The sequence below is a fragment of the Myxocyprinus asiaticus genome, chromosome 24 (assembly GCF_019703515.2).
Source record: "Myxocyprinus asiaticus isolate MX2 ecotype Aquarium Trade chromosome 24, UBuf_Myxa_2, whole genome shotgun sequence".
Lineage (NCBI taxonomy): Eukaryota > Metazoa > Chordata > Actinopteri > Cypriniformes > Catostomidae > Myxocyprinus > Myxocyprinus asiaticus.
In genome coordinates, this window is record NC_059367.1 from 8890850 (window position 1) to 8918444 (window position 27595).

Sequence of the window (27595 nt, forward strand, 5' to 3'; positions counted from 1 at the left end):
TAGAATTGTGAAGGCAGTTACAGCAGCTATATTTCACCATGTTAAACTGACACAGTGGGCAGCGAATTCATCATCTTAATGTACTTATCGCTGTGCCTGTATTGATTACATAACTAACAATAAAGCAATGACATTAGTCACATGTCTGAGCAGGCCTGCCTTTCTCCATTACTGCTAATACAAGTCTCTGCATACCCACACAGACAGCAGAGAAAATTAGAATACGTTTGAAAAATGAGCTGATCCCAGAGGGATGTGACACACCGATTAAAAATAAATAAATAAATAAAAACAAATGACCCAATATGTTTGTCTTGAAAGCCAAAAATCTTTTTCAAATCATCAGTCATAACTTTTCTGTCTCTTTAATTCTTGTCTAATTCCTAGTTAAATGGCTTAAAGAGTATATAATGTAACTCATTTTGTATTTTGGTCATTAGCAAAGATGATTGTATTACCTCTGCAAAGATGATTGTATTACCTCTGCTTTGAAATCCTGGTTCTAAGCCTTGTTTTCCTCCCATAGCTGGATTCAGAAGGCCAGTGGTGCTGTTTGGACCAATCGCTGATGCTGCCAGTGACAAACTGGCCACAGAGCTCCCAGATGAGTTTGTAGTTGCCAGTGAGTCAATGCTACTGTCTCTACTGCAGTACCGTCAATAATGTCTTAAGGGGTGGTCACACTGGATTTTAAACATGCAAAAATATTTTGGACCCTGTAATGAATATTGGCTACAGCATATGATGTCATGCTCCAGGGCTTCTGTTTTGAAAAATAATAAATCATACATTTTTGATGACAAAAAATTCAAAATAGCTCCTGCGAATGGAGGTCATTGGAGCACAAAGTCTACTGTTACTGCTGCATAAGACTTTAAAATTCAAAAATTTTAAAAGCTCTTAAAAAAACAGCTTTTCTACGTTTTGAAAATGGTTTGGGCTCTCGTGTAATATGTTGCATTATACATGTTATGTGACTGTTTATTTATAGTTTTATTCTATACCTTTTTTTTTTTTCTTTCATCCATTGGCACATCAGAAACAGAACCCAAAGACGCAGGGTCAGAAAAATCGTCTGGTGTGGTTCGTCTCAACACAATTCGACAGATCATCGAACAGGTAATTGTACAGTATATACACACACCCAAACTATCATTTAAATTTACAATTTCTATAAATCTACAGTTGAATTTTGAAGTTAATTTGATGTTAACGAAAACAAAGCTGTAAGGGTTTGAAGTACAGTTTTATTTATTCTACTGTTGTGTACCTCAGTGTAGATCATTCAGACAATGAAACACTTAAGACTGTTTACACGGCTGGTTATAATTGAGCTACAGTGGGTTTTTGTTTAGTTAAGCTACAGTTTTCATTGTCTGTCCAAGTATAAATGTCAAGTGGTCCAAAAAAGTGCAATCAAAAGTATTCAAAATGTAAGTTTAGTGTCATAAGCAAAAATGTATTTCTATGTAAAAAATGCAATTAAAAATAAGCTGTCACAAAAGCTAATAGAGGAGATTATTTCATTACACAAGAAAGGTCATGGCTAAAAGTACATTTCCAAGAAACTTTAATTTCCAATAGACAAAGTTGGCAGCACCATTCATAAATTTTTTAAATATGGTACAACAGCAACCTCCTTGGGTGTCCAAGGGAAATGTTGATTTGTATATTCAAGAAAGAATTTGGAAAGACCTGTGGAGTCCTGGAAGAAGGTTTTATGGACGTATGACACTAAACTGAAAATTAATTTTAGACCCATGCGTCAGCAGTACGTCTGGAGTAAGAAAGGCTAGGTGATGACAAGAACAACACCATCCACACAGTCAAGCATGGAGGTGGGTCAGTCCTGTTATGGAGGTGTTTTGCGGCTGCAGGAAATGACTATCCTGGCTACGTGATTGACGCCAAAGATTCTTTTAGGTATCAGGCCATTTTGGCATGAAAAATGTGATGCCTTCAGTGTGTAATTTGAAGCTCATTGATCACTGGATTTTCCAGCAAGACAATAACAGCAAGGATACATCCAAGTTGTTCAAAATCTGGTTCAGGGATAAGTTGTGGAATGTCCTTAAATGGCCCTTTCAGTCCATCATTAAAATCCCATTGAAAATCTTTGTTTGGATTTCTAGGAAGCAGTGGCAGCACAGAAACCAAAGAATGTCAATGAGCTGGAAGCTTTTGCTCATGAGAAATGTGTAAAAATTGGAGAGGTGTCCAAAGCCTGAGAACACTTACCTGAAACATTTATTTGCTGTTATTAAGGTTAATGGATGCTCCACAAATGATTGACTTTGGGGGTTAAATATTTTTGTCATGACATTTGTGGAGAGAATTAGTAATTTTTTATTTTATAATTTTGATAAACTGAACACTTTGTTCTCAAAATCACTCAAATGTGTATTAAAAACTTACTTTTTGACGGTTTACTGAGGTTTTAGTTGATGTGTTTTAATTCACATCCCCAGAATGTATTGCTGGTTGGGGGGGTTGAATAATTTTGATTTGCAACTGCATATGTATTAGGGCTGTGAATCGATTACATTTTTTTAACTTATTAATCGCAAATAATCAAGGTACATAAAAAAAAAAAAACTAAAATATAATCATGAATATATATATGTCTCTAAGAATTTGCAAAAAAAAAGTTAGTCATTTATTTTAATATGTACACATTAAAATGTTCAGTTTTTTGTGGATAGTTAATAACAATTTTTACAAGCATAAATTATTGATACAAGTATATTTTAACATGCCATAAAATCAGTGGACATGCTGTAATTAAAAGTTGGGCAAAATCTTCTGCCATTTTCCAGTCTACTTTTTTATAAATAGGATCAAATGGGCAGATTCGATTCATATCAAGCTTTTTTGGCAAGATAAACTTAAGTATACATTGCAAAGGCATAATATACGTACAGACACTATACATACAGATATTAATCAAATTAAATGCTGCAGTTTAATTTGTTGAAGTTTAAAATCTCAGATCTATTATTTTCTCTGGCTGCCGTTCAGTCTCTGTCGCGCACACGCTGGGTCTCGCACGGTTTCACTTTTGCCACTGGTTCAGTTGACAGTGAGTGAGCGTTTTTGGGTAATGCGAAGAGATATGTCAGCTTGCCCGTATCTCTCCCACTCCTGGCTCACCGCTTGCGTGTGAAGCTTCCATTCTTCGTAGAGTAAATCCACTCTGGTGTTTACTGTGCCATGGACATGTGATGCGCGTAATGAATAATCGTGCACTGCTCCACACAATCAGTTTCTGTACTAAGATGTGCATTCGTGTCGAGCATGTACCTCTGGGAAATTTATATATGCCAATTTTAGTCACAGGAAGTGGGGAAAAACATTTGCAAAGTTTAAGGAAGTGTAAAAAAACAGAATGCATTTATTTTATTTTTTACGTGTTATTACAGAAATTAAGGCTTTACAGCCCTAATATACAGTATATACATGACGTTATGCATAATTAAATATTTGAATGAAGAACGTCAGCTAAGGAAGTGTTCGATACACATCATGCATCATCTTTCGAAGTATGTGCACAACGCCAAAGCCAGTGAAGTTTTCAGTCGGACTAAAACATTTACATGACGTTTAAAAAACATGTATTATCATTTTACTCCGACTAATGTAAGCGTACTGAATGAAATTACATCTTTGTTTTTGTCAAATATACCTATCTTGTTTGCAGGACAAACACGCCCTCCTGGATATCACCCCTAAAGCTGTTGACACCCTGAACTACACGCAGTGGTACCCCATAGTCATCTTCTTCAACCCGGACAGCAAACACGGCGTTAAGGCAATGAGACAGCGAGCTATTCCCAGCTCTAACCGCAGTGCTCGTAAACTCTATGACCAGGCTCTGAAGCTCAGGAAAACATGCTCTCACCTTTTCACCGGTCAGTGCTGGGCCTCTAGATATGCATTTAGCTGGAGCGATTCTTTATCAAGGGATTTACATATGGGTCAGGGGCATTGATTTTTTGCTTTGTTAATAATTTTGTACAGTAGTAACATGTTAGATTTACAGCCTTAGTAAAAAGTCTGGTACTGATTATAGTGTGATGCCGTTTATTGTAAAGGAAGACAAAATTATTTGCAAGTGTAGTAAAGAGAAGCTATCAAAAGTTGTGGTTGGTGGATATCAATGAAAATGGATTTTAATGCAGATTTATGTTCAACATCCAGCGGAAAATCAGCAAATGATTAAAGGAGCTGATGGAAATATAGCAAGATAAATAGATCAAGTGAACCTAGAGAGGAGTTGACCCAGATTGAAATGTTTCGATTTTCTCTCTCTTTCTCTCCCTCCCCTTTTGGTCTGTTAGCTATTATCGATCTGAACTCTGCTAACGATGCCTGGTACGGCAGTTTGAAGGATACTATACGAGACCAGCAGACCCACGCTGTGTGGGTTTCTGAGGGGAAGGTAAAAAGAATGGACAATACTGTATAGTTCTCCACCACCTCTCCACTCTTACTACAATCTAGGGATGGGAATCATAAAGAATTAAACAATTCTGGTTCTACGGTTTCTGTGTCAACCGTTTGCGTCCATTTGACCAAAGTTAATTGTCGTCGCTTTCTTAAATTGTTTATATTGCTTTATATCTCCACAAAATGCGTTATTTCTCAATTAAATAGTTTAACCACGAATAGAACACGGCCTAAATAAATGTGAATGAGCAAAATCACTCACTCGTTCACTCACACTCTTAATAGTGAATGCCACATAATGCACTATATAGGGAATAGGGAACGATTTCAGACTGTTCCTAAGGGAACTAAGCTGTTAAAAGCGAAATGCTGGTTGATTAAAGTTACCTCTGGTTGGTCATTGACACGTGGCAGGTGCAAAAAGATAAAACTCGTAAACATGCTTGACAAGTGACGCCGCCTCCTTTCTGCCGCCTCTCCCATTGAAAATCAATAGGGAACTTGTAGGTGCAACATAACATGTAAAACCGCTTTTATATGCTACTTCTAAATGGTTTTTAATTCTATGACGATGCTTGATTTAAACATGGGCCTTTTCTATATTTTATTTGTAATTATTGGTGCAATAAATGTTAACGTTACATGATATGCAAGTCTGTAACGCTTATTCCATGGTTTATATACCGTCTGTTTGTGTCTGTGTTTGAATCAAGTCATTATGTTGCATTTATATTATCCTTTATAAATATTAGATCTATAATGTATGTAACATTAGTATTATTTTTCTGATTATATAAGCAGCCACACAAAAGCCAAGCTTCCTTGGTCCTAAATGCATCTGTGACACTAGTGCTCAAGTCTGGTGCATGTCTGTGCTGTCTAAATTAATAACGTTCAGTAAAAACTTTGAACCTTTATTTTTTTAATATATTTTTTTTTTTATAATTATGAATCGTTCTAAAATAATTTAATCAAATCAGGACCAAATTTCAGATTTCAAGATGCATCATAATCGTTAGGTAAAGAATTGTAATTGAATTGAATCGTTGTCCCTGCAAATATTTACACGCCTAAAACTAAACGTCATAAAAATCATTCAGTTCCAGCATTTGTTTTGGAATAAGAACCAGTTCTCGATTCCCTACCCTTCTGCAACCAAACTTTTTCTTAAGGGGATAGTTCACCCCAAAATGAAAATTCTCTCATCATTTACTCACCCTTATGCCATCCCAGATGTGTATGACTTTCTTTCTTCTGCAGAACAAAAACAAAAGATTTTTAGAAGAATATTTCAGCTCTGTAGGTCCATACAATGCAATTGAATGGTAACCAGAACTTTCAAGCTCTACAAATCACATAAAGGCAGCATAAAAGTAATCAATAAGACTCCAGTGTTTAAATCTACGTCTTCAGAAGCTATATAATAGGTGTGGGTGAGAAACAGATCAATATTTAAGTATGAAAGTGAAAGTGGAAATTTATAGATCCGTTTCTCAACCAAAGTGACTGCATTGCTTCAGAAGACATCTATTAAACCACTGGAGTTGTATGGATAATTTGTATGTGATTTTTGGAACTTCAATGTCTGGCCACCATTCACTTGCATTGTAAGGACCTACAGAGCTGAGATATTCTTCTAAAAATCTTCGTTTGTGTTCAGCAGAAGGAAGAAAGACACGAGTGAATGATGAGAAAACTTTTATTTTTGGATGAACTATCCCTTTAACACAACATTTTAAGACATCACTTTACTTTTAAAATGCCCTCATTCACATTTTCCCACTTAATCTTTCCCAGTTTTCCTCAACATTTGCTTTAAAGTTAAACTCATGGTTTATCTACACTTCTTACTCTGTATTTTTTCTTGTTTTCCAGTAAAAAAAATATCAAAACATCCTTAAAAAAAAGACCAGTGTTGAGAACCAGAATGGCGTAAGATATTAGTTGTTTTTAGACAAATCTAACAAAATGTAGTACGCTTGAAACGAAAAACGTTTTGCCTATTAGGTAAGAAAAGTATGGCAAATAGTTTTTCTTGTTTTAAGCATAAACCTCAGTACATTTGTTAGATTTCTCTGTAAACGAGACTGCTCAAATAAATTGTATTTTGTTTTATTAAGTTGCTTCGATATTTTCTGCTGGAAAACAGAAAGATGATAAAAAGTGTATAGTTAAACTCATGGTTTATCTACTAATGCATGTGTACCTTTTCTGAAGTCCTGGTAGTCATTCCTCCTATTTTTTCTGTGCTTTTACTGTTCATCATTCTTTGGTGGTGCTCTACAGCTTTCGTTCTGTTTTTCTGTTTGTTTGTTTTTTTGTTTTCACTCCTCTCTGTACACAAGATCCATCATGTGTCTCTTTTAGCTGGACGGGACAGAGGGCGACCTTGATCTCCATGACGACCGCATGTCATATCTCTCGGCAATGAGCGCTGACTATCTTAGCATGGACAGCCGGCTGACCAGCGACTACGATGACACGGCGGACGAGGGCGGGGCTTACTTTGATAACGAAACAGACGAACCGCTCAACCTCCAGCGGGTGTCTGCCATTAGCCGCTCCTCTGAGCCAGTCATGCCAGAGGAGGTTAGACACACACACACACACACACACACACACACACACACACACACACACACACATACATATACATATACATATACATACACATACACACAGACACACACATTTACCTAGCTATCTAAGTAAGAACATACAGTAGAATTCTGTTGTTTTTACATAAGGGTAGTTGACTAGAAATACTTGAAGTTGACATGTCATGTGGTATGTCCATCTTAAACTATTTTAAACAACATTTTAGGCAGATGACAAAAAGGTGTTTAAAAGCAGTAAAAATACACTTTCCTTTATACATTTATATATACTTTAACCTAAAATGTTTATGTTGATTAAAAAAAATAAAGTCCATTGACATTTTGAACATGGACAATAACTATACATAATGCTAATTAGAATGACTACAGACTAACCTACAACCTAATCTTACCCCTAAAAGAAGACTTTTTGCATTTTTAGAATTTTAAAAACAATGTATTTTATTTATGAGTTAATTGTCCAATTGAGGACGTCCCCAGATGACCCCAAAGGGATGATTTTGTCCCTAAAGCCAGACACACAAAATCAACCACCACATTAAACTGGACATTACACACGAGGCTTGAGGATGTTCATATACACACACACCTGAAAACATACACATGAACATGTAGATATACACACTGCCCCACCTAGATACACGTTGGGCTGATTCCACCACATGCACATCGTTCCATACCAATTCCAAAACACCATCAGCTGCCATCATTGACGCTTGAGTCAATTACTCGTGAGGAGACACACATGCATACAGACACATGCATCTTTCACAGTGATGGGTTGAGAGGCTGCACACGCATTGGCATCTACACAAGTAAACATGCTTGCTGCAGCGGCACCTCTCGCAGTTGCATAGGTCAGCACAAAGTCTGCTGTGTCCAAAAGACGGCAGAGGTCAAGTTAGCAGGGAAATGCACTGCATGTATCCCTTTCTCATGTCCTCCCAATGAGAATAAGACACCAGCACACTTTTTGTGGATTCATTGAATGCGGTAAATGCGAGAAGTGCATGAGAACAAGTTTAGACGTCAAAAGTTTGTTCTATTTAAAAAAAACAAACATTTAGTGCATCTGAGAATGCACAAAGCAGACTCTTCTGCCCTCTTGTGTTTGACGTTGGAACTACAACATTCAACAATCTTGAAAATACTCTGGCTATGTTCAGAATAGTATACTAACATACTACTTGTGTGTATATTGTGAACAGTATGCACATTTTCTGTATGCATAGAATTCAGTACTTGCATGACGTGCTATATTTACCAAAATGTGCCATATATAACAGAGCACACTGCACAGAATATTATATTCCTCAGTGCACTAGACTTTCACTTCCAGAGTCACTAATGAACTGGAAGTAATATCAGTTGTAATTTTTACACAAAATTAAATTAAAAAAAATCTGTTTCTAAGATAACTGGATGCCACTTACATGCAACGTGATGAGGTCATATAACAACAATCTGGCATACTACTGTTTAAATCATATAACTATTCCGTAATGTTTCATTTACTTTTTTTATTTTGTATTATTTTAAATAGCAGGAATTATACAGTGTGTAGTATGCAGTAAGTAGGAATCTAGTATTGCAATTCCAGATTAGCCATTTTCTGTGTTTATGTTTGCATCTGTAGAAGTTAATATGAAGTATAAAAATAATGTTAATTTTAAATCCAAAGCATTCAACATTATTGGCCCAACAGTTTTTTAATGCTGGCTGGATGTGTTATCAAGACAAAACAGTCCTTTCTGTTTGCTTGCTTTACTGTGTGCATGTAAGAATGCATTGCCATCTTTCTGAATCGTGCTTGCTCCACAGATCTTGAGGAAGTCAAGTCCAGAGATTCGAGGTCGTATCCACAGGGTGGGCAGCAGAGAGATGCTGAATGAGGCGAGTCCCCCCTTAATGTCCACCTTCCTGCCTGACCCTGCGAAGGTGAGCTAATGTCATGCTGCTCAATGTTTTTCCTATCTTAAAAATACAACGGGCCATTTATCGTGGTTTTAAGTGTATTTTTCTTATAGTGATATCATTCAAAAGATCGTGAAAACAAATTTGAAGTTTTGAGCTTTTGTTCGTGTAATTGTAGAAGTTGACTAATTTAACCTTAAAGGTGCTCCCAGTAATTTTTTCCTCATTAAAAAAGATTTACTCTTAAAGAAATTAATTCTAATTTTGAAACTTACATATTAAATAATGACCAATGACATGAGATGAGGAATCCAGTCATATCAGTAACTTTATAAAAGCTGTTTTATTCTAAATAGAGAGGGTCTCCTCATGGGGGCTGCCATGTTGGAATCATATGACGAGTCATATACTACTCGCTTAATATCAGTAACCATCCTGTTATTGGACACTTTCACCCTATGGATTCAATTAATCATGGCTGACTTGTAAATAGTGAATTTCTAACATGGTATCTGTAACTGAAACTATTTTAAATGATGCTGCATCCAGGCCGCTAGGCGTCACTGTAAGACCAACAAAAAAGTAACTGAGTGCAGCTTTAAACAAAAATATGTATTTAAACTGTAAAGTCTTTTCTGGGAATATTTCTTGAAATAAAAGGGACATTTTATGAGGTATTTAAAAAAAGAAAATCGCTTTAATCACCTATGGTTAACTATGTACATGTTACACAAATTTTGACAATCATAAAGTGTCCAAATAAATTTTGTCTTTATACTGATGATATAATTATTGTTTTATCAATTTAAAAAATTCTTTTTTTTTTTTAATTAAATGCTTTTCTTAAAAAGTGTACTTATCTTTTTTTTTTTTTTTTTTTTTAAATAAATGGCACTTGATTTGATATTTTGTTATGTAATGCAAGACTTATCAAATTTATTTAAATATATTCATTATAAATAATATTTTTTTAAGTGTGGCGTACCTGTCTATGCTTCTTTAAGGGACTAGATGACACAAAACTTTGCAGTAAAGAGCATAAAATCACTCTGAGCTTCAAAGATGATAACATAACATAACTCTTCCCCTGACTGCACCCTGCTTCACAGAAGAACGGTCTGATTTGGCACAACCATTTTTCCAGCAGTTCAGAATCTTCTCACAGCAGCTCAGTTTCACATTGTGGTATGAGTCAAAATAGAATCAGTGTTGTGCCAAAGTAATAGAGTTTATTCGAAAGCAACTCTCAAAATCTAGTTGATTTCGAATAAATTGTGCCAGACATTAAACAATGACCTTGATGTATGAAAAAATAGATGTTAATTTGTCGTTCGTGGAAAGTAGTTTTTATCATTTACCAGTGTTTTTAGAAAAATAAGTGCAGCAATTAGTTTGTATTTGAGATTTTACTAGTAGGAAATGTTGTGCATGTTGTTGTTTTTGTGTTTGGTAGCATGGTGTGCAATGTGATCACATGCATTTAATTATTTTTTGGGACCCATAGAGTGACAGTTTCATTCCATTTTTCCTCTTATGGGCTTTTCACACTTGAAATTATTAACCCAGGCTTATTTGTATCCCTGGTTAAATGTTCTGTGTTTCACACCGTTCATACTTTATCTTGGGTTATCAATTAATCCTGGGTTGATGGGATTCAAGATTTTACACTGTACATTTGTAAACCCTGAATTAATATACATATTTATGAGGTTCAAACGTTAAAAACTGCTTGGCCATCTATGAAAATGTCGGCATGTAAATCTTTTCTGGTTGTCTTTATTCTTCTAGAAAATACTGCTCAAATAATACAGCCTCTTCATCTATCCAGCTAATGCATTTGATATCAACAATTTGAACAGTTTCCTTTAGAGACTGAGGGCCCTATTTTAAGAGCGCAAGCATACGCGAAGGCAATGCCTTAAGTCATAAGTGCAAAGTCTGGCCATGAAGTTTTGGTATTTTTGTCCAATCATGCGCTAAGTCCATGCGCAAGTGGGTTTGGTGAAATCATGCGTGCAACGCGAAAAAGACTGGACCGAGTGCAATTTAATTCTGAGGTTCTTTTCCGGTTATTCCAGCATCTGCATCCTATTGTATAGTCCATTCCCTCAAGAACTAATGCTTTAAACAAAGATAGTACATTCATAAGAATTTGGTAGTGTAAATGGACTGTATAAAATTAATTAAAATAATAGAAATATGGACTTACATTCTTTCGTGCATTAACTGCGTCCTTGATGAATGCCAGGCATATTTCTATGATAATGACACGCTCCTTTTATATGAATTGAAAATGCAATTCTCGTCAGAATTTGAATGTATGCTCCTTTAAATTACAGAGAATGTAAGTATTATTAATCATTTTCATCTACTGACACAAATCACAGCTAGTATTAACAGTGATTGTATCGGAACGCACTTCACATCTACCGGTCGATTTTGATTTTGAAAAAATAAATTCATTTATTAAAACAAACAAATTAAACCAAATGTATTTCCAAATTCAAATTACACTTCAAACGAAATGAAAATATAATGTAAATAACAAAGGGATCAAAAAAATTATTACAAATCCAAACATTTTACTCTGTCCAACTTCTTCAACCGGCCCCTTTTGCAGTGACTTAAAATCACTCAAAAAATAAATATATAGACATTAGATCATAAATACAATTTTAAATATAAACAATGATAATAATTGAAAAATAAGCCATGACATTTAGATAGTTTAACACAATCTCAATTTTTTGTTTTCTCAAAACGGCTACATGCGTGATTTTCAGGGACTTAATTTAATGTTCCACTATATTTTGGACATGAAATGTATTACCACCTGCTGGTGGAATCTCCAAACTACAAATGCAGTAACTGAATTTGGACTTTGCTCTGAGTTAAGAGGTGGTATTGAAACGTCTTAGTGACCTTATTCTTAGGGAAATGGCAAATTGCGTTTTGCGCCACTTCATTTACATACAATACACCCACAGTTTGTGCGCCTACACCCACAGTGGCGCCAACACTCCCACCCATGCTTTGTGCTGGCATGAAAATTGCATTTAAAATTAGCTCTCCCACGAAAATTGGATAAGATGTTGCGCACGGTCGTAGCGCGTTGCGATGCGCTTTGTGCACTCACAAAAATAGAGCCTTGAAACTAAGTACAGTGTGTGATTGTACCATACCAGAAAATAAGTGCATAATATTAAATGAGGTAGGCAGTTTCTGATTGGTTTCGATGTTGTTAAACAGTTCAGTAACAATTTAGCACTGCATTTTCACATTATATACATTTGTCACCCACAAAATTGATGCTAACCCCCTTTCAGAATTTGTGATGCGTTAAAACAGGCATTTACCCTAGATAAAAAAAAGAAAAGAGTAGTGTATTGTGATAAGCTCATTTTGTTTTTTTGTTTTTATTTTTTTTATGTAATTTTACTTGCATATTAAATGGTCTTTCAGGAAAAAATGCTGTCTCAAGGCGAGGTGCTGCAGCGGCAATACGACCCCTCTCGAAACTACGACTCTCGTTCAAGCAGCCCCGCGAGCAGCGACCACCCCCGCAGCCAGGACTCTCCGGTAAAATCCAAGCCCCTGCCACCCCCCACGCCACTCAAACCTACCTTCGCGTCCCACAGTTCCAGAGGCCTACTAAACAGCCCCCCAGTACGGGACAATGAACCCCTGGAGAAGAGTCATGAGGATCCGTCTCATAGATCGTTCCTGGGCAAGGTGAAGGCCTTTGAGCAGATGGATCACTTCGCTCGGTCACAGAGAGTCCTGGAGCTCCATGAGGCCCAGAATGCCAGGGTGAGATTTCATCATCTTAAGGCCTAATGTACCAACAACTAAAAGTATCATAAAAGTAGTTCCTGTGACTTGTGCATCAAATTCCATGTCTTCTGAAGGCATATGATAGGGTTTGGTGAGAAACAACCCAAATTTAAATAATTTTAAGGGCAAGCAAAATCCTCTGCCAACTGGTTGGCAGTAGGCAGAATGAATGCACAAACATTAAGTGATAATCCTAAATGGCTACCTTTATCTATCAGCTATAAGATAGTTAGTGCCAACATCACATAATCTCATACATTTTCATGATTAGGATTGGGAACAGAGAACCAGAACTGGTTCCATTTTTTTTTTTTTTTAAATATCGTAACCGCATGGTTTTTGTGACTTCAGTTCTGTTAACGGTTTCCAAATGAATGACTATAAAGAGTCAGTTCTTTTGACTCTTTAGATGCAACATACAGTGCTACAAGTGTAGTCTGATTCCCGAACGAATGACTCGTGAGCAATGTTTTTTGTTTCGCTTTTATCTACATTGCAACCAGTGTAATACAGTTTCTAAATAAATGAGTCTTATGAGCCGGTTCTTTTTAGAGAATCAAAAACACTTTAGTCACAGTTTTCAGTCAGAGTTTTTTTGTAATCAGTGGCATTTTATAAAAAATTAAAATTTAAAAATAATTAATGAAAAAATTAAATCTGCTCTGTTAAAATCTACAATTATTTCATAATTTGGCAACAGACTGCTGAGGACAGAATATGCAATAAAAAATTGCATTTATTTTCAAATATTTCTTAAAATTCTATAAAATGTTAATGGAACAGTTTTGGAATTGGAATTATTAAATTCCTTACGATTCCCATCCATATCCTGAACCGAATTATGCCTGCCATAATTTATGCGCTGATTCACTGACACCATAAACTTCCTGAGACCATGTGAGCCATCTTTAACAAAAATATACATTTTAATATTCATAGTTGTCACAACAGTGTATTAGACCGATTAATTTTGTGTCAAAAATGCTAGTTGTTTCTGGTAAATTAAATTTATACGATTTCATGGTATCTCGTCTCTGTGGCAACAAGGCATTTAAAACCAGGTCATACTTGTAGAGGCTAACGTGATATGTGCCAGTTTTTTTTCATTGCTCCTTCTCCCCTGATTTGTCGAGTGTGGTTGCTAACAACTGGAGTGTTTAAAATTCCTTTTCTTCTAAAATACTCATAAGTAATACTAATATGTTGAAATTCTCTGTATTCTCAGTTGGAAATTGCTCAGAAACATCCAGACATCTATGCTGTCCCCATGAAATCTCAAAAACTGGACCACAACAGGCCACAACCTATTGGGTAAAAACTCTATCGCAGTGGCTCTTAACCTATTGAGCCCATTGTTCAAGATATTTCTTCTAGTACTTCAGCTGTAATGATCACAAAGCTGCTTGTTTTCAACCTTTTTTGATTTACAGAAACTAGGAGTGTCAATGGACTAAAATAATTAATTGCAATTTTTTGGTGATTCAAGTTTCAAGAACTGTATGTTCTTAAATAACAACAAAAGTTGTGGAGTTGTTGAATTAAAATAAGACATATGTCCGATTACATGTTGTACATCTTGATTTGTAGCCGTTTTTAAAATTTGTATTAAAGGAATATTCCACATTCATTACAAGTTAAGCTCAATCGACAGCATTTGTGGCATAATATTGATTACCACAAAAAATAATTTTAACTTGCATCTCCTTTTCTTCAAAAAAAAAAAACAAATCTGGGTTACAGTGAGACACATACAATGGAAGTCAATGGGGCCAATCTGTAAATGTTAAAATACTCACTATTTCAAAAGTATAGACACAAGACATAAGCAATATGCATGCTAACATGATTTTAGTGTGATAAAATCGCTTAACCTTTTTACCAATTTTACAACTTTGTTGCCATGATGATGTAATGTCAACAAACCCTAAAATGACTGTAAAAAATTATGATTTAAACAACTTTATAGCTCAAATAATACATGAGTTTTAACAGAAGAATGAATGTAAGTGCTTATATAAAATTATCCAGAGTGTCTATTTACACTAAGTGCAAATAGCCCATCTTGGTGGCAGAGGCTGGTTACACTAGCTCCACCCACCACTGCTCAAAGCAAACTCAAGACAGCCACGACAGATTGATTTGGGGTCAACTGCTGATCAAATCAAGGCAGGCATATTTGAATTTTACGCGATGGGGCAGAGACATTAAACTGGTTAACCGGTTAGATGTAGTAGATTAAGAGTTTGGACAATTAAGTGACTATTTGAGCTCCAATAGTCTGGTGGAAACACAGGATTTTACAACAAACTGCACCCCCATGTGCAGCTGTATTAGCAACAGTATGTGTATGTTGTCACTCTGGAGATCCGGGTTCGAATTCCACCCTTTGACATACTTTTTCCCATCTCTCTACTCCTGTAATATTTCATATAATACTTCTAGTATTAAATAAAAGAGATTCCTTGCAGTGATTTTGTCACAGTGAAGGTTGGGGAGTTGAGAGAAGGATTTGATCTGGATAAAATTAACCATAGTTTTACTGTAGTAATATTGTAGTAACCATGTGTTTTGGTGGAAACTATATAGTTCCGTTGTACTAATCATGGTGTTACTACAGTAATATGTTATTAATAGCAGTTAATTGTAACCATGTTTAATTTTGTAGTTACTATGATTTTACTAGAAAAATACCATGGTGATACTATAGTTACTATAGTGAGGCATTTTTGTTAGGTAGGGTTCGGGGTAGGGATTGGTGTAGGGTGTATGTGTGACTCCAAATAAACACAATAAAAATGCTGCAGCGATGCCACTACTGTATGTTAGTATTTAAACAGGGGTGTAAGAGTAACTAACGCTATTTGAACTTAATGCAAAGAAGATGCTTTTTGTTGCTTTTTACACTTAGTGCAAATAGCCTCTGCCAAAATTATAAGCTTCACATTTCAGTTTAAACTCTTCAAAAATTGTCCCCATTAACTTCCATTGTAAGCGCCTCACTGTAATTTCGATTTTTGCTTTTTTTTAAAGAAAAGAAGGGACGAGTCAAAATACGTTTTTTGTAGTAATCAACGTTATGCCACAAATGCTGTCAATTGAGCTTAACTTGTAATGAACCTGGAATATTCCTTTAAATTACATTATAATAATCAAATTTTAAATAATTGTAAGTCATTTTATGGCCTCCTGATTGAGAACAAAACGTGCAGACATATGTCCTTGTCCTTTCTCTTACCTTGCTGTGTTTGTATCCAGCTCCATTGCTCGACCAGAGCCTCAGACCCCTCCTTGCAAGCTGCCATACACAGAGAGCCACCTGCTCGGCCCCAGCGAGGAGCCCGGGGAGGAGTTCCGGCGGCAACTGGGCGAGCAGACCAAGCGTGGCTATTATACCAACACAAAACAGTATCAGGACACCGAGCTGTAGCTGATCCGCCTCAGCTCACTGCACAGCTTCACCATTCCACTGGGGCTGCAGCCTTACACCAAAACTGCTGCTGACTTGGAAGCCCTTTTGCTTTTAAGTTTCCCACACGTATATCTTTCTTTTTCACTTCAAAGAAGTTAAACTTTCTGTCCGTGTGGATAGGATCTCATTCTTTTATTCTCAACCTTGTTTTTTATTTTAATATACAGTATTTGCATCAGTTTTGTTTCCTCTGTTTGATCCGTGAACCATACAGTTGCAATCGAAATTATTCAACCCCCCCAAGACAGTAAGGATTTACAAAGGTAAGCTTTTCTGATGACCCAGAATTTTTAAACTTTACATCTCTATCAGCTAAGTGACACATTCAAAGTCATAGTGTGAATATATAACCTAATATTTCTAGATAGCAGGATTTTTTTTTAAATACAGCCATGTCATAATTATTCAACCCCTGTTGCATGTAGCTGTTTCTTAAATATGTAAAGCTACACAAGTAATTGTTTAAAACAAAATTAAGTCATCAATCTGCAATGGCACTTATTTAAGTTTTAAAATTTAAGTTTAGCGTTGTAAGCAAAAATGTATTTCTATGCAAAAAATGCAATTAAAAATAAGCTGTCACAAAAGCTAATAGAGGAGATTATTTCATTACACAAGAAAGGTCATGGCTAAAAGTACATTTCCAAGAAACTTTAATTTCCAATAGACAAAGTTGGCAGCACCATTCATACATTTTTTAAATATGGTACAACAGCAACCTCCTTGGGGTGTGGAAGAAAGCAAAACTTCACCAAGGGAAATATTGACCTGAATATTCAAGAAGTAATTAGGAAAGACCTGTGAAGTCCTGGAAGAAGGTTTTATAGACGTATGACACTAAACTGAAAATGAGTTTTAGACCCATGGGTCAGCAGTACGTCTGAAGTAAGAAAGGCTAGGTGATGACAAGAATGACACCATCCCCACAGTCAAGCATGGAGGTGGGTCAGTCCTGTTATGGGAGTGTTTTGCAGCTGCAGGAAACGGCTATCCTGATTATGTGACTGACACCATGGATTCTTTTAGGTATCAGGCCATTTTGGCATGAAAAATGTGATGCCTTCAGTGTGTAAATTGAAGCTCGGTGACCACTGGGCTTTCCAGCAAGACAATAACAGCAAGGATACATCCAAGTTGTTCAAAATCTGGTTCAAGGATAGGTCGTGGAATGTCCTTAAATGGCCCTTTCAGTCCATCATTAAAATCCCATTGCAAACCTTTGTTGGGATTTCAAGGAAGCAGTGGCAGCACAGAAACCAAAGAATGTCAATGAGCTGGAAGCTTTTGCTCATGAGAAATGTGTAAAAATTCTAATAGAGAGGTGTCCAAAGCCTGAGAACACTTACCTGAAACATTTATTTGCTGTTATTAAGGATAAAGGATGCTCCACAAATGATTGACTTTGGGGGTTGAATATTTTTGACATGACATTTGTGGAGAGAATTGTTTTTTTTGTTTGTTTTTTTTGGGTAAACTGAACTCTTTGTTCTCAAAATCACCCAAATGTTTATTAAAACTTACTTTGGTTACTGAGGTTTTAGTTGATGTGTTTTAATTCACATCACCAGAATGTATTGCTGGTCAGGGGGGTTGAATTATTTCGATTGCAACTCTATTATCTTGCCTATGCAAATTTTCAGTTTCTGCAATGCAACTGAAACTTCACGAGTCACTCCATGAAAACTCCATGTGTGCTACAAACCAGCTTTTTGTTACTCTTTCTTTTTATAAGCCTGATGAAGCAAAACGTCTCTTAAAAAATCACTCTTTAAGGTTTATACTGTCTTTGCATTCCTTCATTTATGATCATGTGTGTATATGATGTATAAGACAATACACTGGATTTTGTTACAATGTTTTGAAGTGCCTTTTACTTTATGAATAATGTTGGAGGTGTAAAGGACTTGACAATCCAGCCCTCTGGACAATATTTTGCTGCTTACAGCCCCAAGGAAAAACAGGGAAAAAGTTCACACCAAAACCCTTAAAACCGTATGCCGTTCACCCGTAATCCTCAGTGTAGCAACAGCAACGAGAAATGAATTGTTTCCAAACGGAGCTTCACAAATCAGGTTAATGCTGATAGGTTTGAGTGATAACTTGTGTTTGAATTGCTGTTGTCACAGTTTGTCTTATTTCAACCACACCACATTATGTTTTAAACATGCTTGATTGTACTCTATGTTGGTTTGCTTTACCTCCACATATTGGTTCAAAGTGCTTCTAAAACTCGTTGATGGCTTCCACTATGTGAGGATCTCGCGCTGAGAGAATATTGACTGGACGTTCATGTTCAGGTCAACTGTGGCATTTCACTTTACTACACCAAATAAAATAAACTATATTGACATTGTCGGTTTAGTTTGTGTGCTTCTCATTCATCCAAAAGGAAGTGTGTCGGGAACCAGTAGGCTATAAATTACATAGACCCATTTCAAGTGTACCAAAGCTAAAGGGGTCATAACATGCCTTTTTTATTATTTTAATATGTTCTTTGGGGTTTACTTAAATACTAGTTTTTGCACAAATAACAGTCATATATTTGTAAAACATGAATATTTCCCACCCTCATTTTGACACTGTTGGAAACACCTGGTTTTTCATGCTGCTTCTCCTTTAAGACTTGACAGTAAACTGCAACTGTTGTGATTGGCTCTCTACTCTTGACTGACCTGCTCTTTCTACTTACCATTTCACTGCTCATCATTAGTGGGCATGTTACAGAAGTGATAAGGTAAATAGGCATTGAAGACGGTCAGATGCAATTGTAACACAGTGTGACATCACAATGTGGAAGAAGTAGAGAACTCGTTTGGCAGCTTGGTTTCAAGAAATGCTCTTTTTGCAGCAAGGAGGATGTTTTGAGTTCTGAAACTTACAGTATATTTTTATAGTACATTGACCTCTTATACACTGATGAGCCAAAACATGAACACTCACACGTAAATAGAGAATAAAGTTGATAATCTCCTAACAAGGCCACATGTCAAGGTCTTGGTAGATTAGATGGTAAGCAAACAATCAGTTCTCATAGTCAACATGTTGAATGCAGGAGTAAAGACCTGAGCGACTTTGACAAGGGCCAAATTGTTATGGCCAGACGACTGGGTCAGAGCATCTCTGAAACGGCAAGGCTTGTAGGGTACTCCCAGCCAGCAGTGATGATTACCTACCGACAGTGGTCCGAGGAGGGTCAAACCACAAACCAGCGACAGCATGTTGGGCGACCAAGGCTCATCGATGCACGAGGGCAATGAAGGCTATCCCTTCTGGTCCGAACCGACAGAAGGTCTACTGTGGCACAAGTAACAGAAAATATTAATGATGGTTACGGGAGGAATGTGTCGCAACACACAGTGCATCGCATCCTGCTGCGTATGGGGCTGCGTAGCCGCAGACCACTCAGAGTGCCCATGATGACCCCTGTCCACCGTCGAAAGTGCCTACAATGGGCACGCAAGCATCGGAACTGAACCTTGAAGCTGTGGAAGAAGGTCGTCTGGTCTGATGAGTCCTTTTACATCACGTGGACGGCCATGTATGGGTGCGCCATTTACCTGGGGAAGTGATGGCATCAGGATGCACTGTGGGAAGAGGAAAAGTGGAGGGAATGTGATGCTCTGGGCAATGTTCTTCTGGGAAACTCTGGGTCCAGCTATTCATGTAGACGTCAATTTGACACGTCACCTACCTAAACATCGTTGCAGACCAGGTACACCCCTTCATGGCAATGGTACTCCCAATGGTATTCCTCTTTCAGCAGGACAATGTGCCCTGTCACACTGCACACACTGTTTGGGAATGGTTTGAGGAACATGAAGAGTTCAAGGTATTGCCCTGGCCTCCAAATTCCCAATCTCAATACGATTGAGCATCTGTGGGATGTGCTGGACCAACAAGTCAAATCCATGGTGGTTCCACTTCGCAACTTACAGGACTTGAAGGATCTGCTGCTAATGTCTTGGTGCCAGATACCACAAGACATCTTCAGGGGTCTCGTAGAGTCCATGCCTCGGCAGGTTGGTGCTGTTTTGGCGGCACGCGTAGGACCAACAGCAAATTAGGCAGGTGGTCATAATGTTTTGGCTCATCTGTGTATGTCAAAAGATCAAGGGAAATTCAATTCCTCATGTCATGACCCTGTGAAATCAAAATGGTGACTTTTTTTTTTTTTTTAGTCCATGTCTGTTATCTTTGTAGCTGTCTATATGCTGATTTTTAGCATGTATACACATCTAACATTTACAGGCCTTCTCTTCTAAAAAATATTGAAGACTCCTCTTGGACTACTCTTTTTGTCCAATCTCTGCAATGAGAATGTCCCCGCCCCGTCATACCACCTGCAACCAATTAACAAGTGGCAAATGGTTCATGGCTCTAATGTAAACTAATAGGTATCTCAAATGATCTTAACCGTTTCATTATACACAAAACAAAAAGGTATTTTATTGATATTTTCCATCTGTTTGACAAGTAATAGAAATTGACTTTGTCGTGCAACAGTCTTTGTGTTCAGTCCAGTGATTTGGCTCTTGTCAAGCACAGTGTTGAAGCCATTATCTCTGTACAGCCAACTTTTCAGATGAAGCTCCGAAAACTTCCGCTGACTTCCATTTAAATGTTGTCTGAAAAAAAAAAGTATAAATGTTGAAATTCAAATGTCAGTAACCTAAATAATTCATGAAAATGTGTTTTCTATACAATACATTGTGTACTCACCGGCATTTCATGAACTGTTGGCTTTTTGCTTCCATATGTTTGATTTGTTGTTTGGTACAGGGAGTTGATTATCTTTTTGCTGAAAAGTACAAAGAGGCTTATCAGGATAGTTGTTATTGGAATAATAATTTGAGTTCTTATTCCCATGACAGGAAAATGACCCAAAGACAATACATTCAAAGTCTAACTTTCTATACCAAACATTTCCTTATTTAGACACACTACATGCTACAATTTAAATATTAAATGCATGAATTGAAATGAAAAATGATTAAATTGATTGAAAATTATCAAATTAAAACTAAACTGATGAATTGGACTTGATATTGAAAAGCAGCCAGTAAGTATCCAGTGGCTCCATGGACATTTTTGGATAGGCTACTTAAGCCACTCCTAAAATATCTGAGCCAACTTGCAACAAAATTTCCGGGTTTAATACAAGTTAAGGTGAATCGACTAATCGAATTATTTAGACTCGTCTGACCTTTTCTTTCAAAAAAAAAAAAAAAAAAAAAAAACAGCAAAAATTGAAGTTACAGGCACTTACAATGGAAGTGAATGGGGCCAATTTTTGGAGTGTTTAAAGGCAGAAGTGTGAAGATTATAAATATATATACAAACACATTCATTCTTATGTTAAAACTCATGTATTATTTAAGCTGTAAAGTTGTTCAAATCGTCATTTTTATAGTCGTTTTAGTGTTTGTTGACAACATAGTCATGACAACGAAGTTGTCAAATTGGCTATAACTTTACACAGAAAAGGTTAAGTGATTTTGTCACACTAAAATCATGTTAACACTCGTACGGTTTATGTCTTGTGGCTATACTTTTGAAACAGTGAGCATTTTAATGTTTACAGATTGGCCCCCATTCACTTCCATTGTAAGTGCCTCACTGGAACCCAAATTTTAGCTGATTTTAGTTCAAATACATTTTTGTGGTAATCAATATTATGCCTCAAATGCTGTCGATTGAGCTTAACTTGTATTGAACCCGGAATATTCTTTTAACGCTTAAAAGCGTGGTAATTTTCCCAAACACTCTTACATATTTGGGTCTTTAGAGACCCGGCACTTATATAAAAAATGCCCAGATGGTGTACATTTTTACAAAATATTTCCAATAAAAATTAGAAAACAATAAAATATATTTTGATGTTTTAATTTTCATAAGTTAAAGAGATAATGCAACTAACAGGACAAACCAAGAACAGGATTCACTGTTCACACTGAAATTTCATGAGATGCAGCTGGCTGTCAAACACATATTGAGCTACACAATACACATAATCTACACATGTAATGTATGTGTTTCTTATGTGTAGCTTATGTGTATTTTCTCAGGCACTTATTGAGTCTACATAGATGCACAACTTACATTATTTCAGTAGTACACCCAAATGACAAAAGTCATATACTGTTCATGTGTTACACTTGCTATAGTTTACTTCAATGTTGTTTCTTCATCAAATAGCAATGTCAAATGTAAATCGTCAATTACTGAAACAACAGCTCCACCTTGCGTAAGAAATAACGTATATTATGGTTATGTACGCATATTAAATACTGATAATTCCCCATTGTTGATAGTTCGTTGTTGCACAGAAAGTCAACGTAATATAGTGTTTATTTGTATGAATATAGTACTTATCTTGTAATTCACAAAGAAATAGATAACCTGTTATAGTAAACTTAATATGAAATAATTATAAGAAATATAATTTATGGAAGTGCAAAAACAAAAACGAGACACATACCATGGGTCTCTAGAGACCCTATACACTTTTGGTACTTAAACCATTATTTAAAAAAAATTGTTTGCAATTTTGCAATTTTTTGTGTGTCACACTATTTACAAGAGATGGACTGAGAAATACGGAAGAGGTGTGGGCACAACTCCAGAAAATGGATGAGGTACAGGGGGTGGAATGAGGTATGCATTTGAAGGTTAAAGGAAGTTCACCCAAAATTTCAAATGCCATGTAGCGCTTTGCGTATACGTAAAGCATTAATAAGTGTAATCGAGCTTGAAATCATGATCGCCAAGGAGACTGCTGATGTCAAGATTTATAGTGAAAAAGAAGTTACATTTTGCTTTGTTCTCACATAAAACCGATTGGATCGCTTCAGAAGACATGGGTTAAACCACTGGATTCTTATGGATTACTTTTATGCTTCCTTTATGTGCTTCTGGAGCTTCAAGGGTCTGGCTGCCATTCACTTGCACTGTATGGACCTACAGAGCTGAGATATTCTTCTAAAAATCTTTGTGTTCTGCAAAAGAAAAAAAAGTCATGCACATCTTAGATGGCACGAGGGTGTGTAAATAATGAGAGAATTTACATTTTTGGGTGAACTATCCCTTTAAGGAAACTCTTGTTAATGTAAACACTTATAATTGTAATTGTCCCTGGGTTTCTTGCAACTGACATTGCAAAACAAAATATCAAACCAAGTGGCATTTGCAAACCAGTTTTCTGTCCCATTATTGCAATGACTTTTAACCAGCTGGTTTCAGTGTGATTTGATTTTTAGTGCATATATGAAGTCTGTTCCCCTCAAGTTCACACAGGTGTCCTCACAGGTGTAGGACACCACACTATATCTACGGACATGTTAAGAGTTTGACCCAGAAAGTGGCCAAATACCTTTGTCTTCAATTCTGAAAACTATATATATAATTTGAAACATAACTGTAAATTCAACTCTCATGTCATTAGGCTATGTAAGCCCATGCTGCACTGCTGCTGGATTTACCTGTATCCTCTGAAGCACTCTGGATTATTAAATCAGTTCGGTAAATTTTTATCCACCTTGTACACATCGCTTGTTTTTATTTCATATATGTTAAACACTTTAGGCTCCGTCTAAGCTTGTGTTTGTGCGTGTGTTAACTATATGTCTTATCTGTGTTAACAACAGTGAAACCTTGGACATGTGCTTTACCACTAGCCACACTTGGTTCCTAACAACGTCGTAACTATGTGACGTCCTGGGCGGCCCGCTCCGTTTTTGTTGGTGACGTCACGTCTTTATTTATTTTTTTCTTCTTTAATATATATATATATATATAATTATTTTTTTTATAAACAGATTTGGGATCAACTTAAAAGTAAAAGATTTTTCCTTTTAAACATGGCACTTGGTTTTCTCTTTTTATTATTATTATTATTATTTTTTTATTATTATTATTTTTTTGGGTTATTAAAAAATAGACCTATAACTAGAACTTTGAGAAATATTGATGAAAATTAACAAAAACCTTTGTTTACACATGATCGACACAATACATTTGTCTTGGTATATTTATTTATTACACATTGATGATGAATCTTTATTATCTATTATTTATTACAAAGGCAAAGGATTGCACTCAACATTCAACAAAATTTCAGTTGTATGACAAATTTCCATCCAACTGAACTGAGTAATCTTTACCAAAATGTACATATCATAAATTAAGCCTAATATAAATAATGTAAATATTTCACTTGACATTAATCATAATAATGTACATTGTTTAAAGACTGCTCAACTCAGCTTGATGGAGATTTGGAATACAGTACAAATGCCTGTATATTATTATTATTATTATTATTATTATTATTTATTATATTTGAGCAACAGTGCATTTCAAAGGTAACAAAAGGGTGGTGGTGGTCAGATGTCCTTGGACTTCTCAGTTTTCACAAGCTGATTGACCTATAATCAACAAAAGAGTTGTTAGCTCTGGGGAAGCAGTATTGATTTAATCATCACTTTACAAAATCATAGTTATTCTTTGATAGTTTCAGTTATTTGGACATCATGCAAAGATTTCTTAATTCACAACTTTGACATTTATACATAAAAACTTAGTTAACCCAAAGTTTATACACAGATAAACTGTAGGTTTCAGCTAAAAGTGGTACTTAGATGTCCAAATCTATTTAACAAAATGCTTCATACAAAAAGTTTAAATGCTGCATACCCTTAAGAAATATTTTGAGTTGTCACCCAAAGTTTCCACTCCTTTGATCATGTCCAATTTACTTCATTTCAACCCTACAATTAAAACAAATAAAATGTCAGTGGATCGCATCATGTGGAATGTCAGAAGGGAAAAAGGTGAAGATAGCTGAGTTCATATAATGGCATCAAATGTTTCCTTTTTATTCATTTACATCCAAACCTGTCTGGAGTTTTTCCACGTTGATACATACACTGCCACGGTGCATTATTACTCACGGTACGAGTTTGAGTCTGGCCTAGCGCGTACCAAAAGTAATAATGAACTGTGAAACAGCTAAACAGGCTCCATTCTTCTCATTAAGGTACATAGTAAATTTAAACAGCTCATATGGTGTTCAAATGAGTTGAATTTAAGCTCAAAATGTTTGCTACAACTTCACAGAATTTACCTATGCAGACTTTAGAAGTCCCATCTTGGTCTTCACTCAAGGGTTCTGGTTCCCAAATCATGGATATTGTTCACTTTATAAGTGGCCATCGGAGACCCCTCATTATGATAAACATCAGTCTAAGAAATTAAATCCCTCCATGGCTGCAGAGATGACAGAATTTTTTTTTTTTCTTTTTAAATAAAACTTTGCACAATGCAATGTTAGGCATATTTTAAAAACAATTAATAAACACCTGAGGCTTCTCTATCAGAAATGAGATTGTTCAGAATAATGCAAAAGATACACTTGCAGTCTAAAATACAAAGTCCAAATAATGCTCACCAATAATACAACACACATACAGTATGCAGAAGAAATAGCAACATCCTATTTAATATTAAAATTTGTCATCGGAGGGCACAATTTCTCAATTCTTAATTTTAAAGGTTTATTCATAAAAGTAATCAAGTAACTTTTTTTCTTAAAAATGTTCAAAACTTTAAATTTTGTATTTTAAAATATTACACTATTTGTATTCATATAAAAACATTTACATTTTGGATAAGGCTATAATGTTATATGCTGTTAAACATTAAGTTAAATGATGTTAAATATTATATATAATATTATACTTGTAAATATAAAGTTATATATTATAAATACAATATTTCAATAAATTAAAAAATATATCATATAATCAGGAGACATAATGAAAAAAGAAACTCTTCCCGAAATATAATCCACGCCTTTGTATTACAGACAAGACAACTAGATGTCTTATCCCTTAAATAAACTAACACATCAGTAGATTTTTAACTGCGAAATACTGCAACACTTTACATTAGAGTGTCCATGAACATGTCTATTACACATTACAATAATGAACTAACACAGTTTCAGTAGTGTAATTAAAGCAGCTCCATGAAACATTGTTCATGTAATTCATTAGAATTACACAGAACTTGCCATGTAATTACATAATAGCATGTATTGTTAAGTGTAACCTCAAGTTCTTGAAAAAAAAGTTGGTTTGAAACTCTACCTGAAATTACGAATCTGTCTCCAGACATGTTGGTTCAGCTTGTAAAACTGGACTTTAATGTAGTTAAGTCATTGTAGTCTGCAGCTCTGGCTGGACTTGTTAAAAATAAAATGCCTTTGTCGTTTTAGAGGTTCTTTTTATTAGCCTTCCTGTGGAAGTGAGGAATCAGGACGGTCATTCCCCAAACCGGAATTCCTGTGTGTGTTTGGAACTGATAAAAGTGCTGTAAAGAACAGACTCCATCCTCCTAGAGCCACAGAAGTTTGTCAGCATACTCTGAAAAGAAAATTTCTTAAGAAGTATGATTCCTTTGAAGTTATGCACACTTAAAGGAATATTCCGGATTCAATACAAGTTAAGCTCAATCGACAGCATTTGTGGCATAATGTTGATTACCACAAAAATAAATTTTAACTTGCCCCTCCTTTCCTTTAAAAAAAGCCAAAATCTGGGTTAAAGTGAGTCACTTACAATGGAAGTGAATGGGGGCCAATCTGTAAACATTAAAATGCTCACTGTTTCAAAAGTATAGCCACAAGGCATAAACAATATGAGTGTTAACATGATTTTAGTGTGATAGAATCACTTACTAACCTTTTCTGTGTAAAGTCATAACCAATTTTACAACTTTGTTGCCATGATAATGTAGTCAACAAACCCTAAAGCCCTAAAACGACTGTAAAAATGATGATTTAAACAACTTTACAGCTCAAATAATAAATGAGTTTTAACACAATTAATGTAAGTCCTTTTATAAAATTATAAGCTTCACATTTCTGACTTTAAACCCTCCAAATGTTGGCCCCATTTACTTTCATTGTCCCCATTCACTTCTATTGTGAGTGTCTCACTGTAACCTTGATTTTAGCTTTGTTTGTTTTTTTTTTTTTTTTTTTTTTTTTTTTAAGAGGGACAAGTCAGTTATTTTTTGTGTTAATCAACATAATGCCACAAATGTTGTCGATTGAAAAATTGTATTGAACCCAGAATATTCCTTTAAGAGCAGAACTTGATGAGAAAACAATTTAATAGCTGAAAATGTACAGGGATTTGGGGTTGTTGTCACTTTTTACTCCAGTGAACATTTCTGTTTCTTTATAGTCACATATATTAAAGTCCTGACTACAATATATATATATATCGATGAACCTTACCTGAATATATGCCTT

General features: G+C 35.7%; 1 protein-coding gene, 1 long non-coding RNA gene and 1 pseudogene across 7 annotated transcripts in view; 1 reads left to right on the forward strand and 2 right to left on the reverse strand.

Annotated features, from left to right (window-relative positions):
- The window catches only part of LOC127414706 (tight junction protein ZO-2-like), a 107841-nt gene extending 89210 nt beyond the window's left edge, over nt 1–18631 (forward strand). For 5 of the 6 annotated variants that reach the window (XM_051652898.1, XM_051652900.1, XM_051652903.1 and 2 more), the window contains exons 15-23: nt 527–622; nt 1031–1119; nt 3698–3908; nt 4338–4438; nt 6814–7035; nt 8886–9002; nt 12441–12788; nt 14038–14123; nt 16068–18631. In XM_051652898.1, the coding sequence (XP_051508858.1) occupies nt 527–622; nt 1031–1119; nt 3698–3908; nt 4338–4438; nt 6814–7035; nt 8886–9002; nt 12441–12788; nt 14038–14123; nt 16068–16239 (1442 nt within the window). In that variant the 3' untranslated portion in view covers nt 16240–18631. The remainder of the gene's footprint in view (nt 1–526; nt 623–1030; nt 1120–3697; nt 3909–4337; nt 4439–6813; nt 7036–8885; nt 9003–12440; nt 12789–14037; nt 14124–16067) is intronic. The other variant, XM_051652901.1, reaches the window with a different exon arrangement.
- LOC127415358 (piercer of microtubule wall 2 protein-like) lies at nt 17725–23939 on the reverse strand (annotated as a pseudogene).
- Nucleotides 23940–24299: 360 nt separating this feature from the next.
- Nucleotides 24300–27595, reverse strand: LOC127414803 (uncharacterized). Its single transcript, XR_007892859.1, has 5 exons — nt 27581–27595; nt 26427–26702; nt 25403–25545; nt 24973–25046; nt 24300–24704 (listed from the first exon to the last, which is right to left on the reverse strand). It is a non-coding gene; the product is annotated as an uncharacterized LOC127414803 (long non-coding RNA).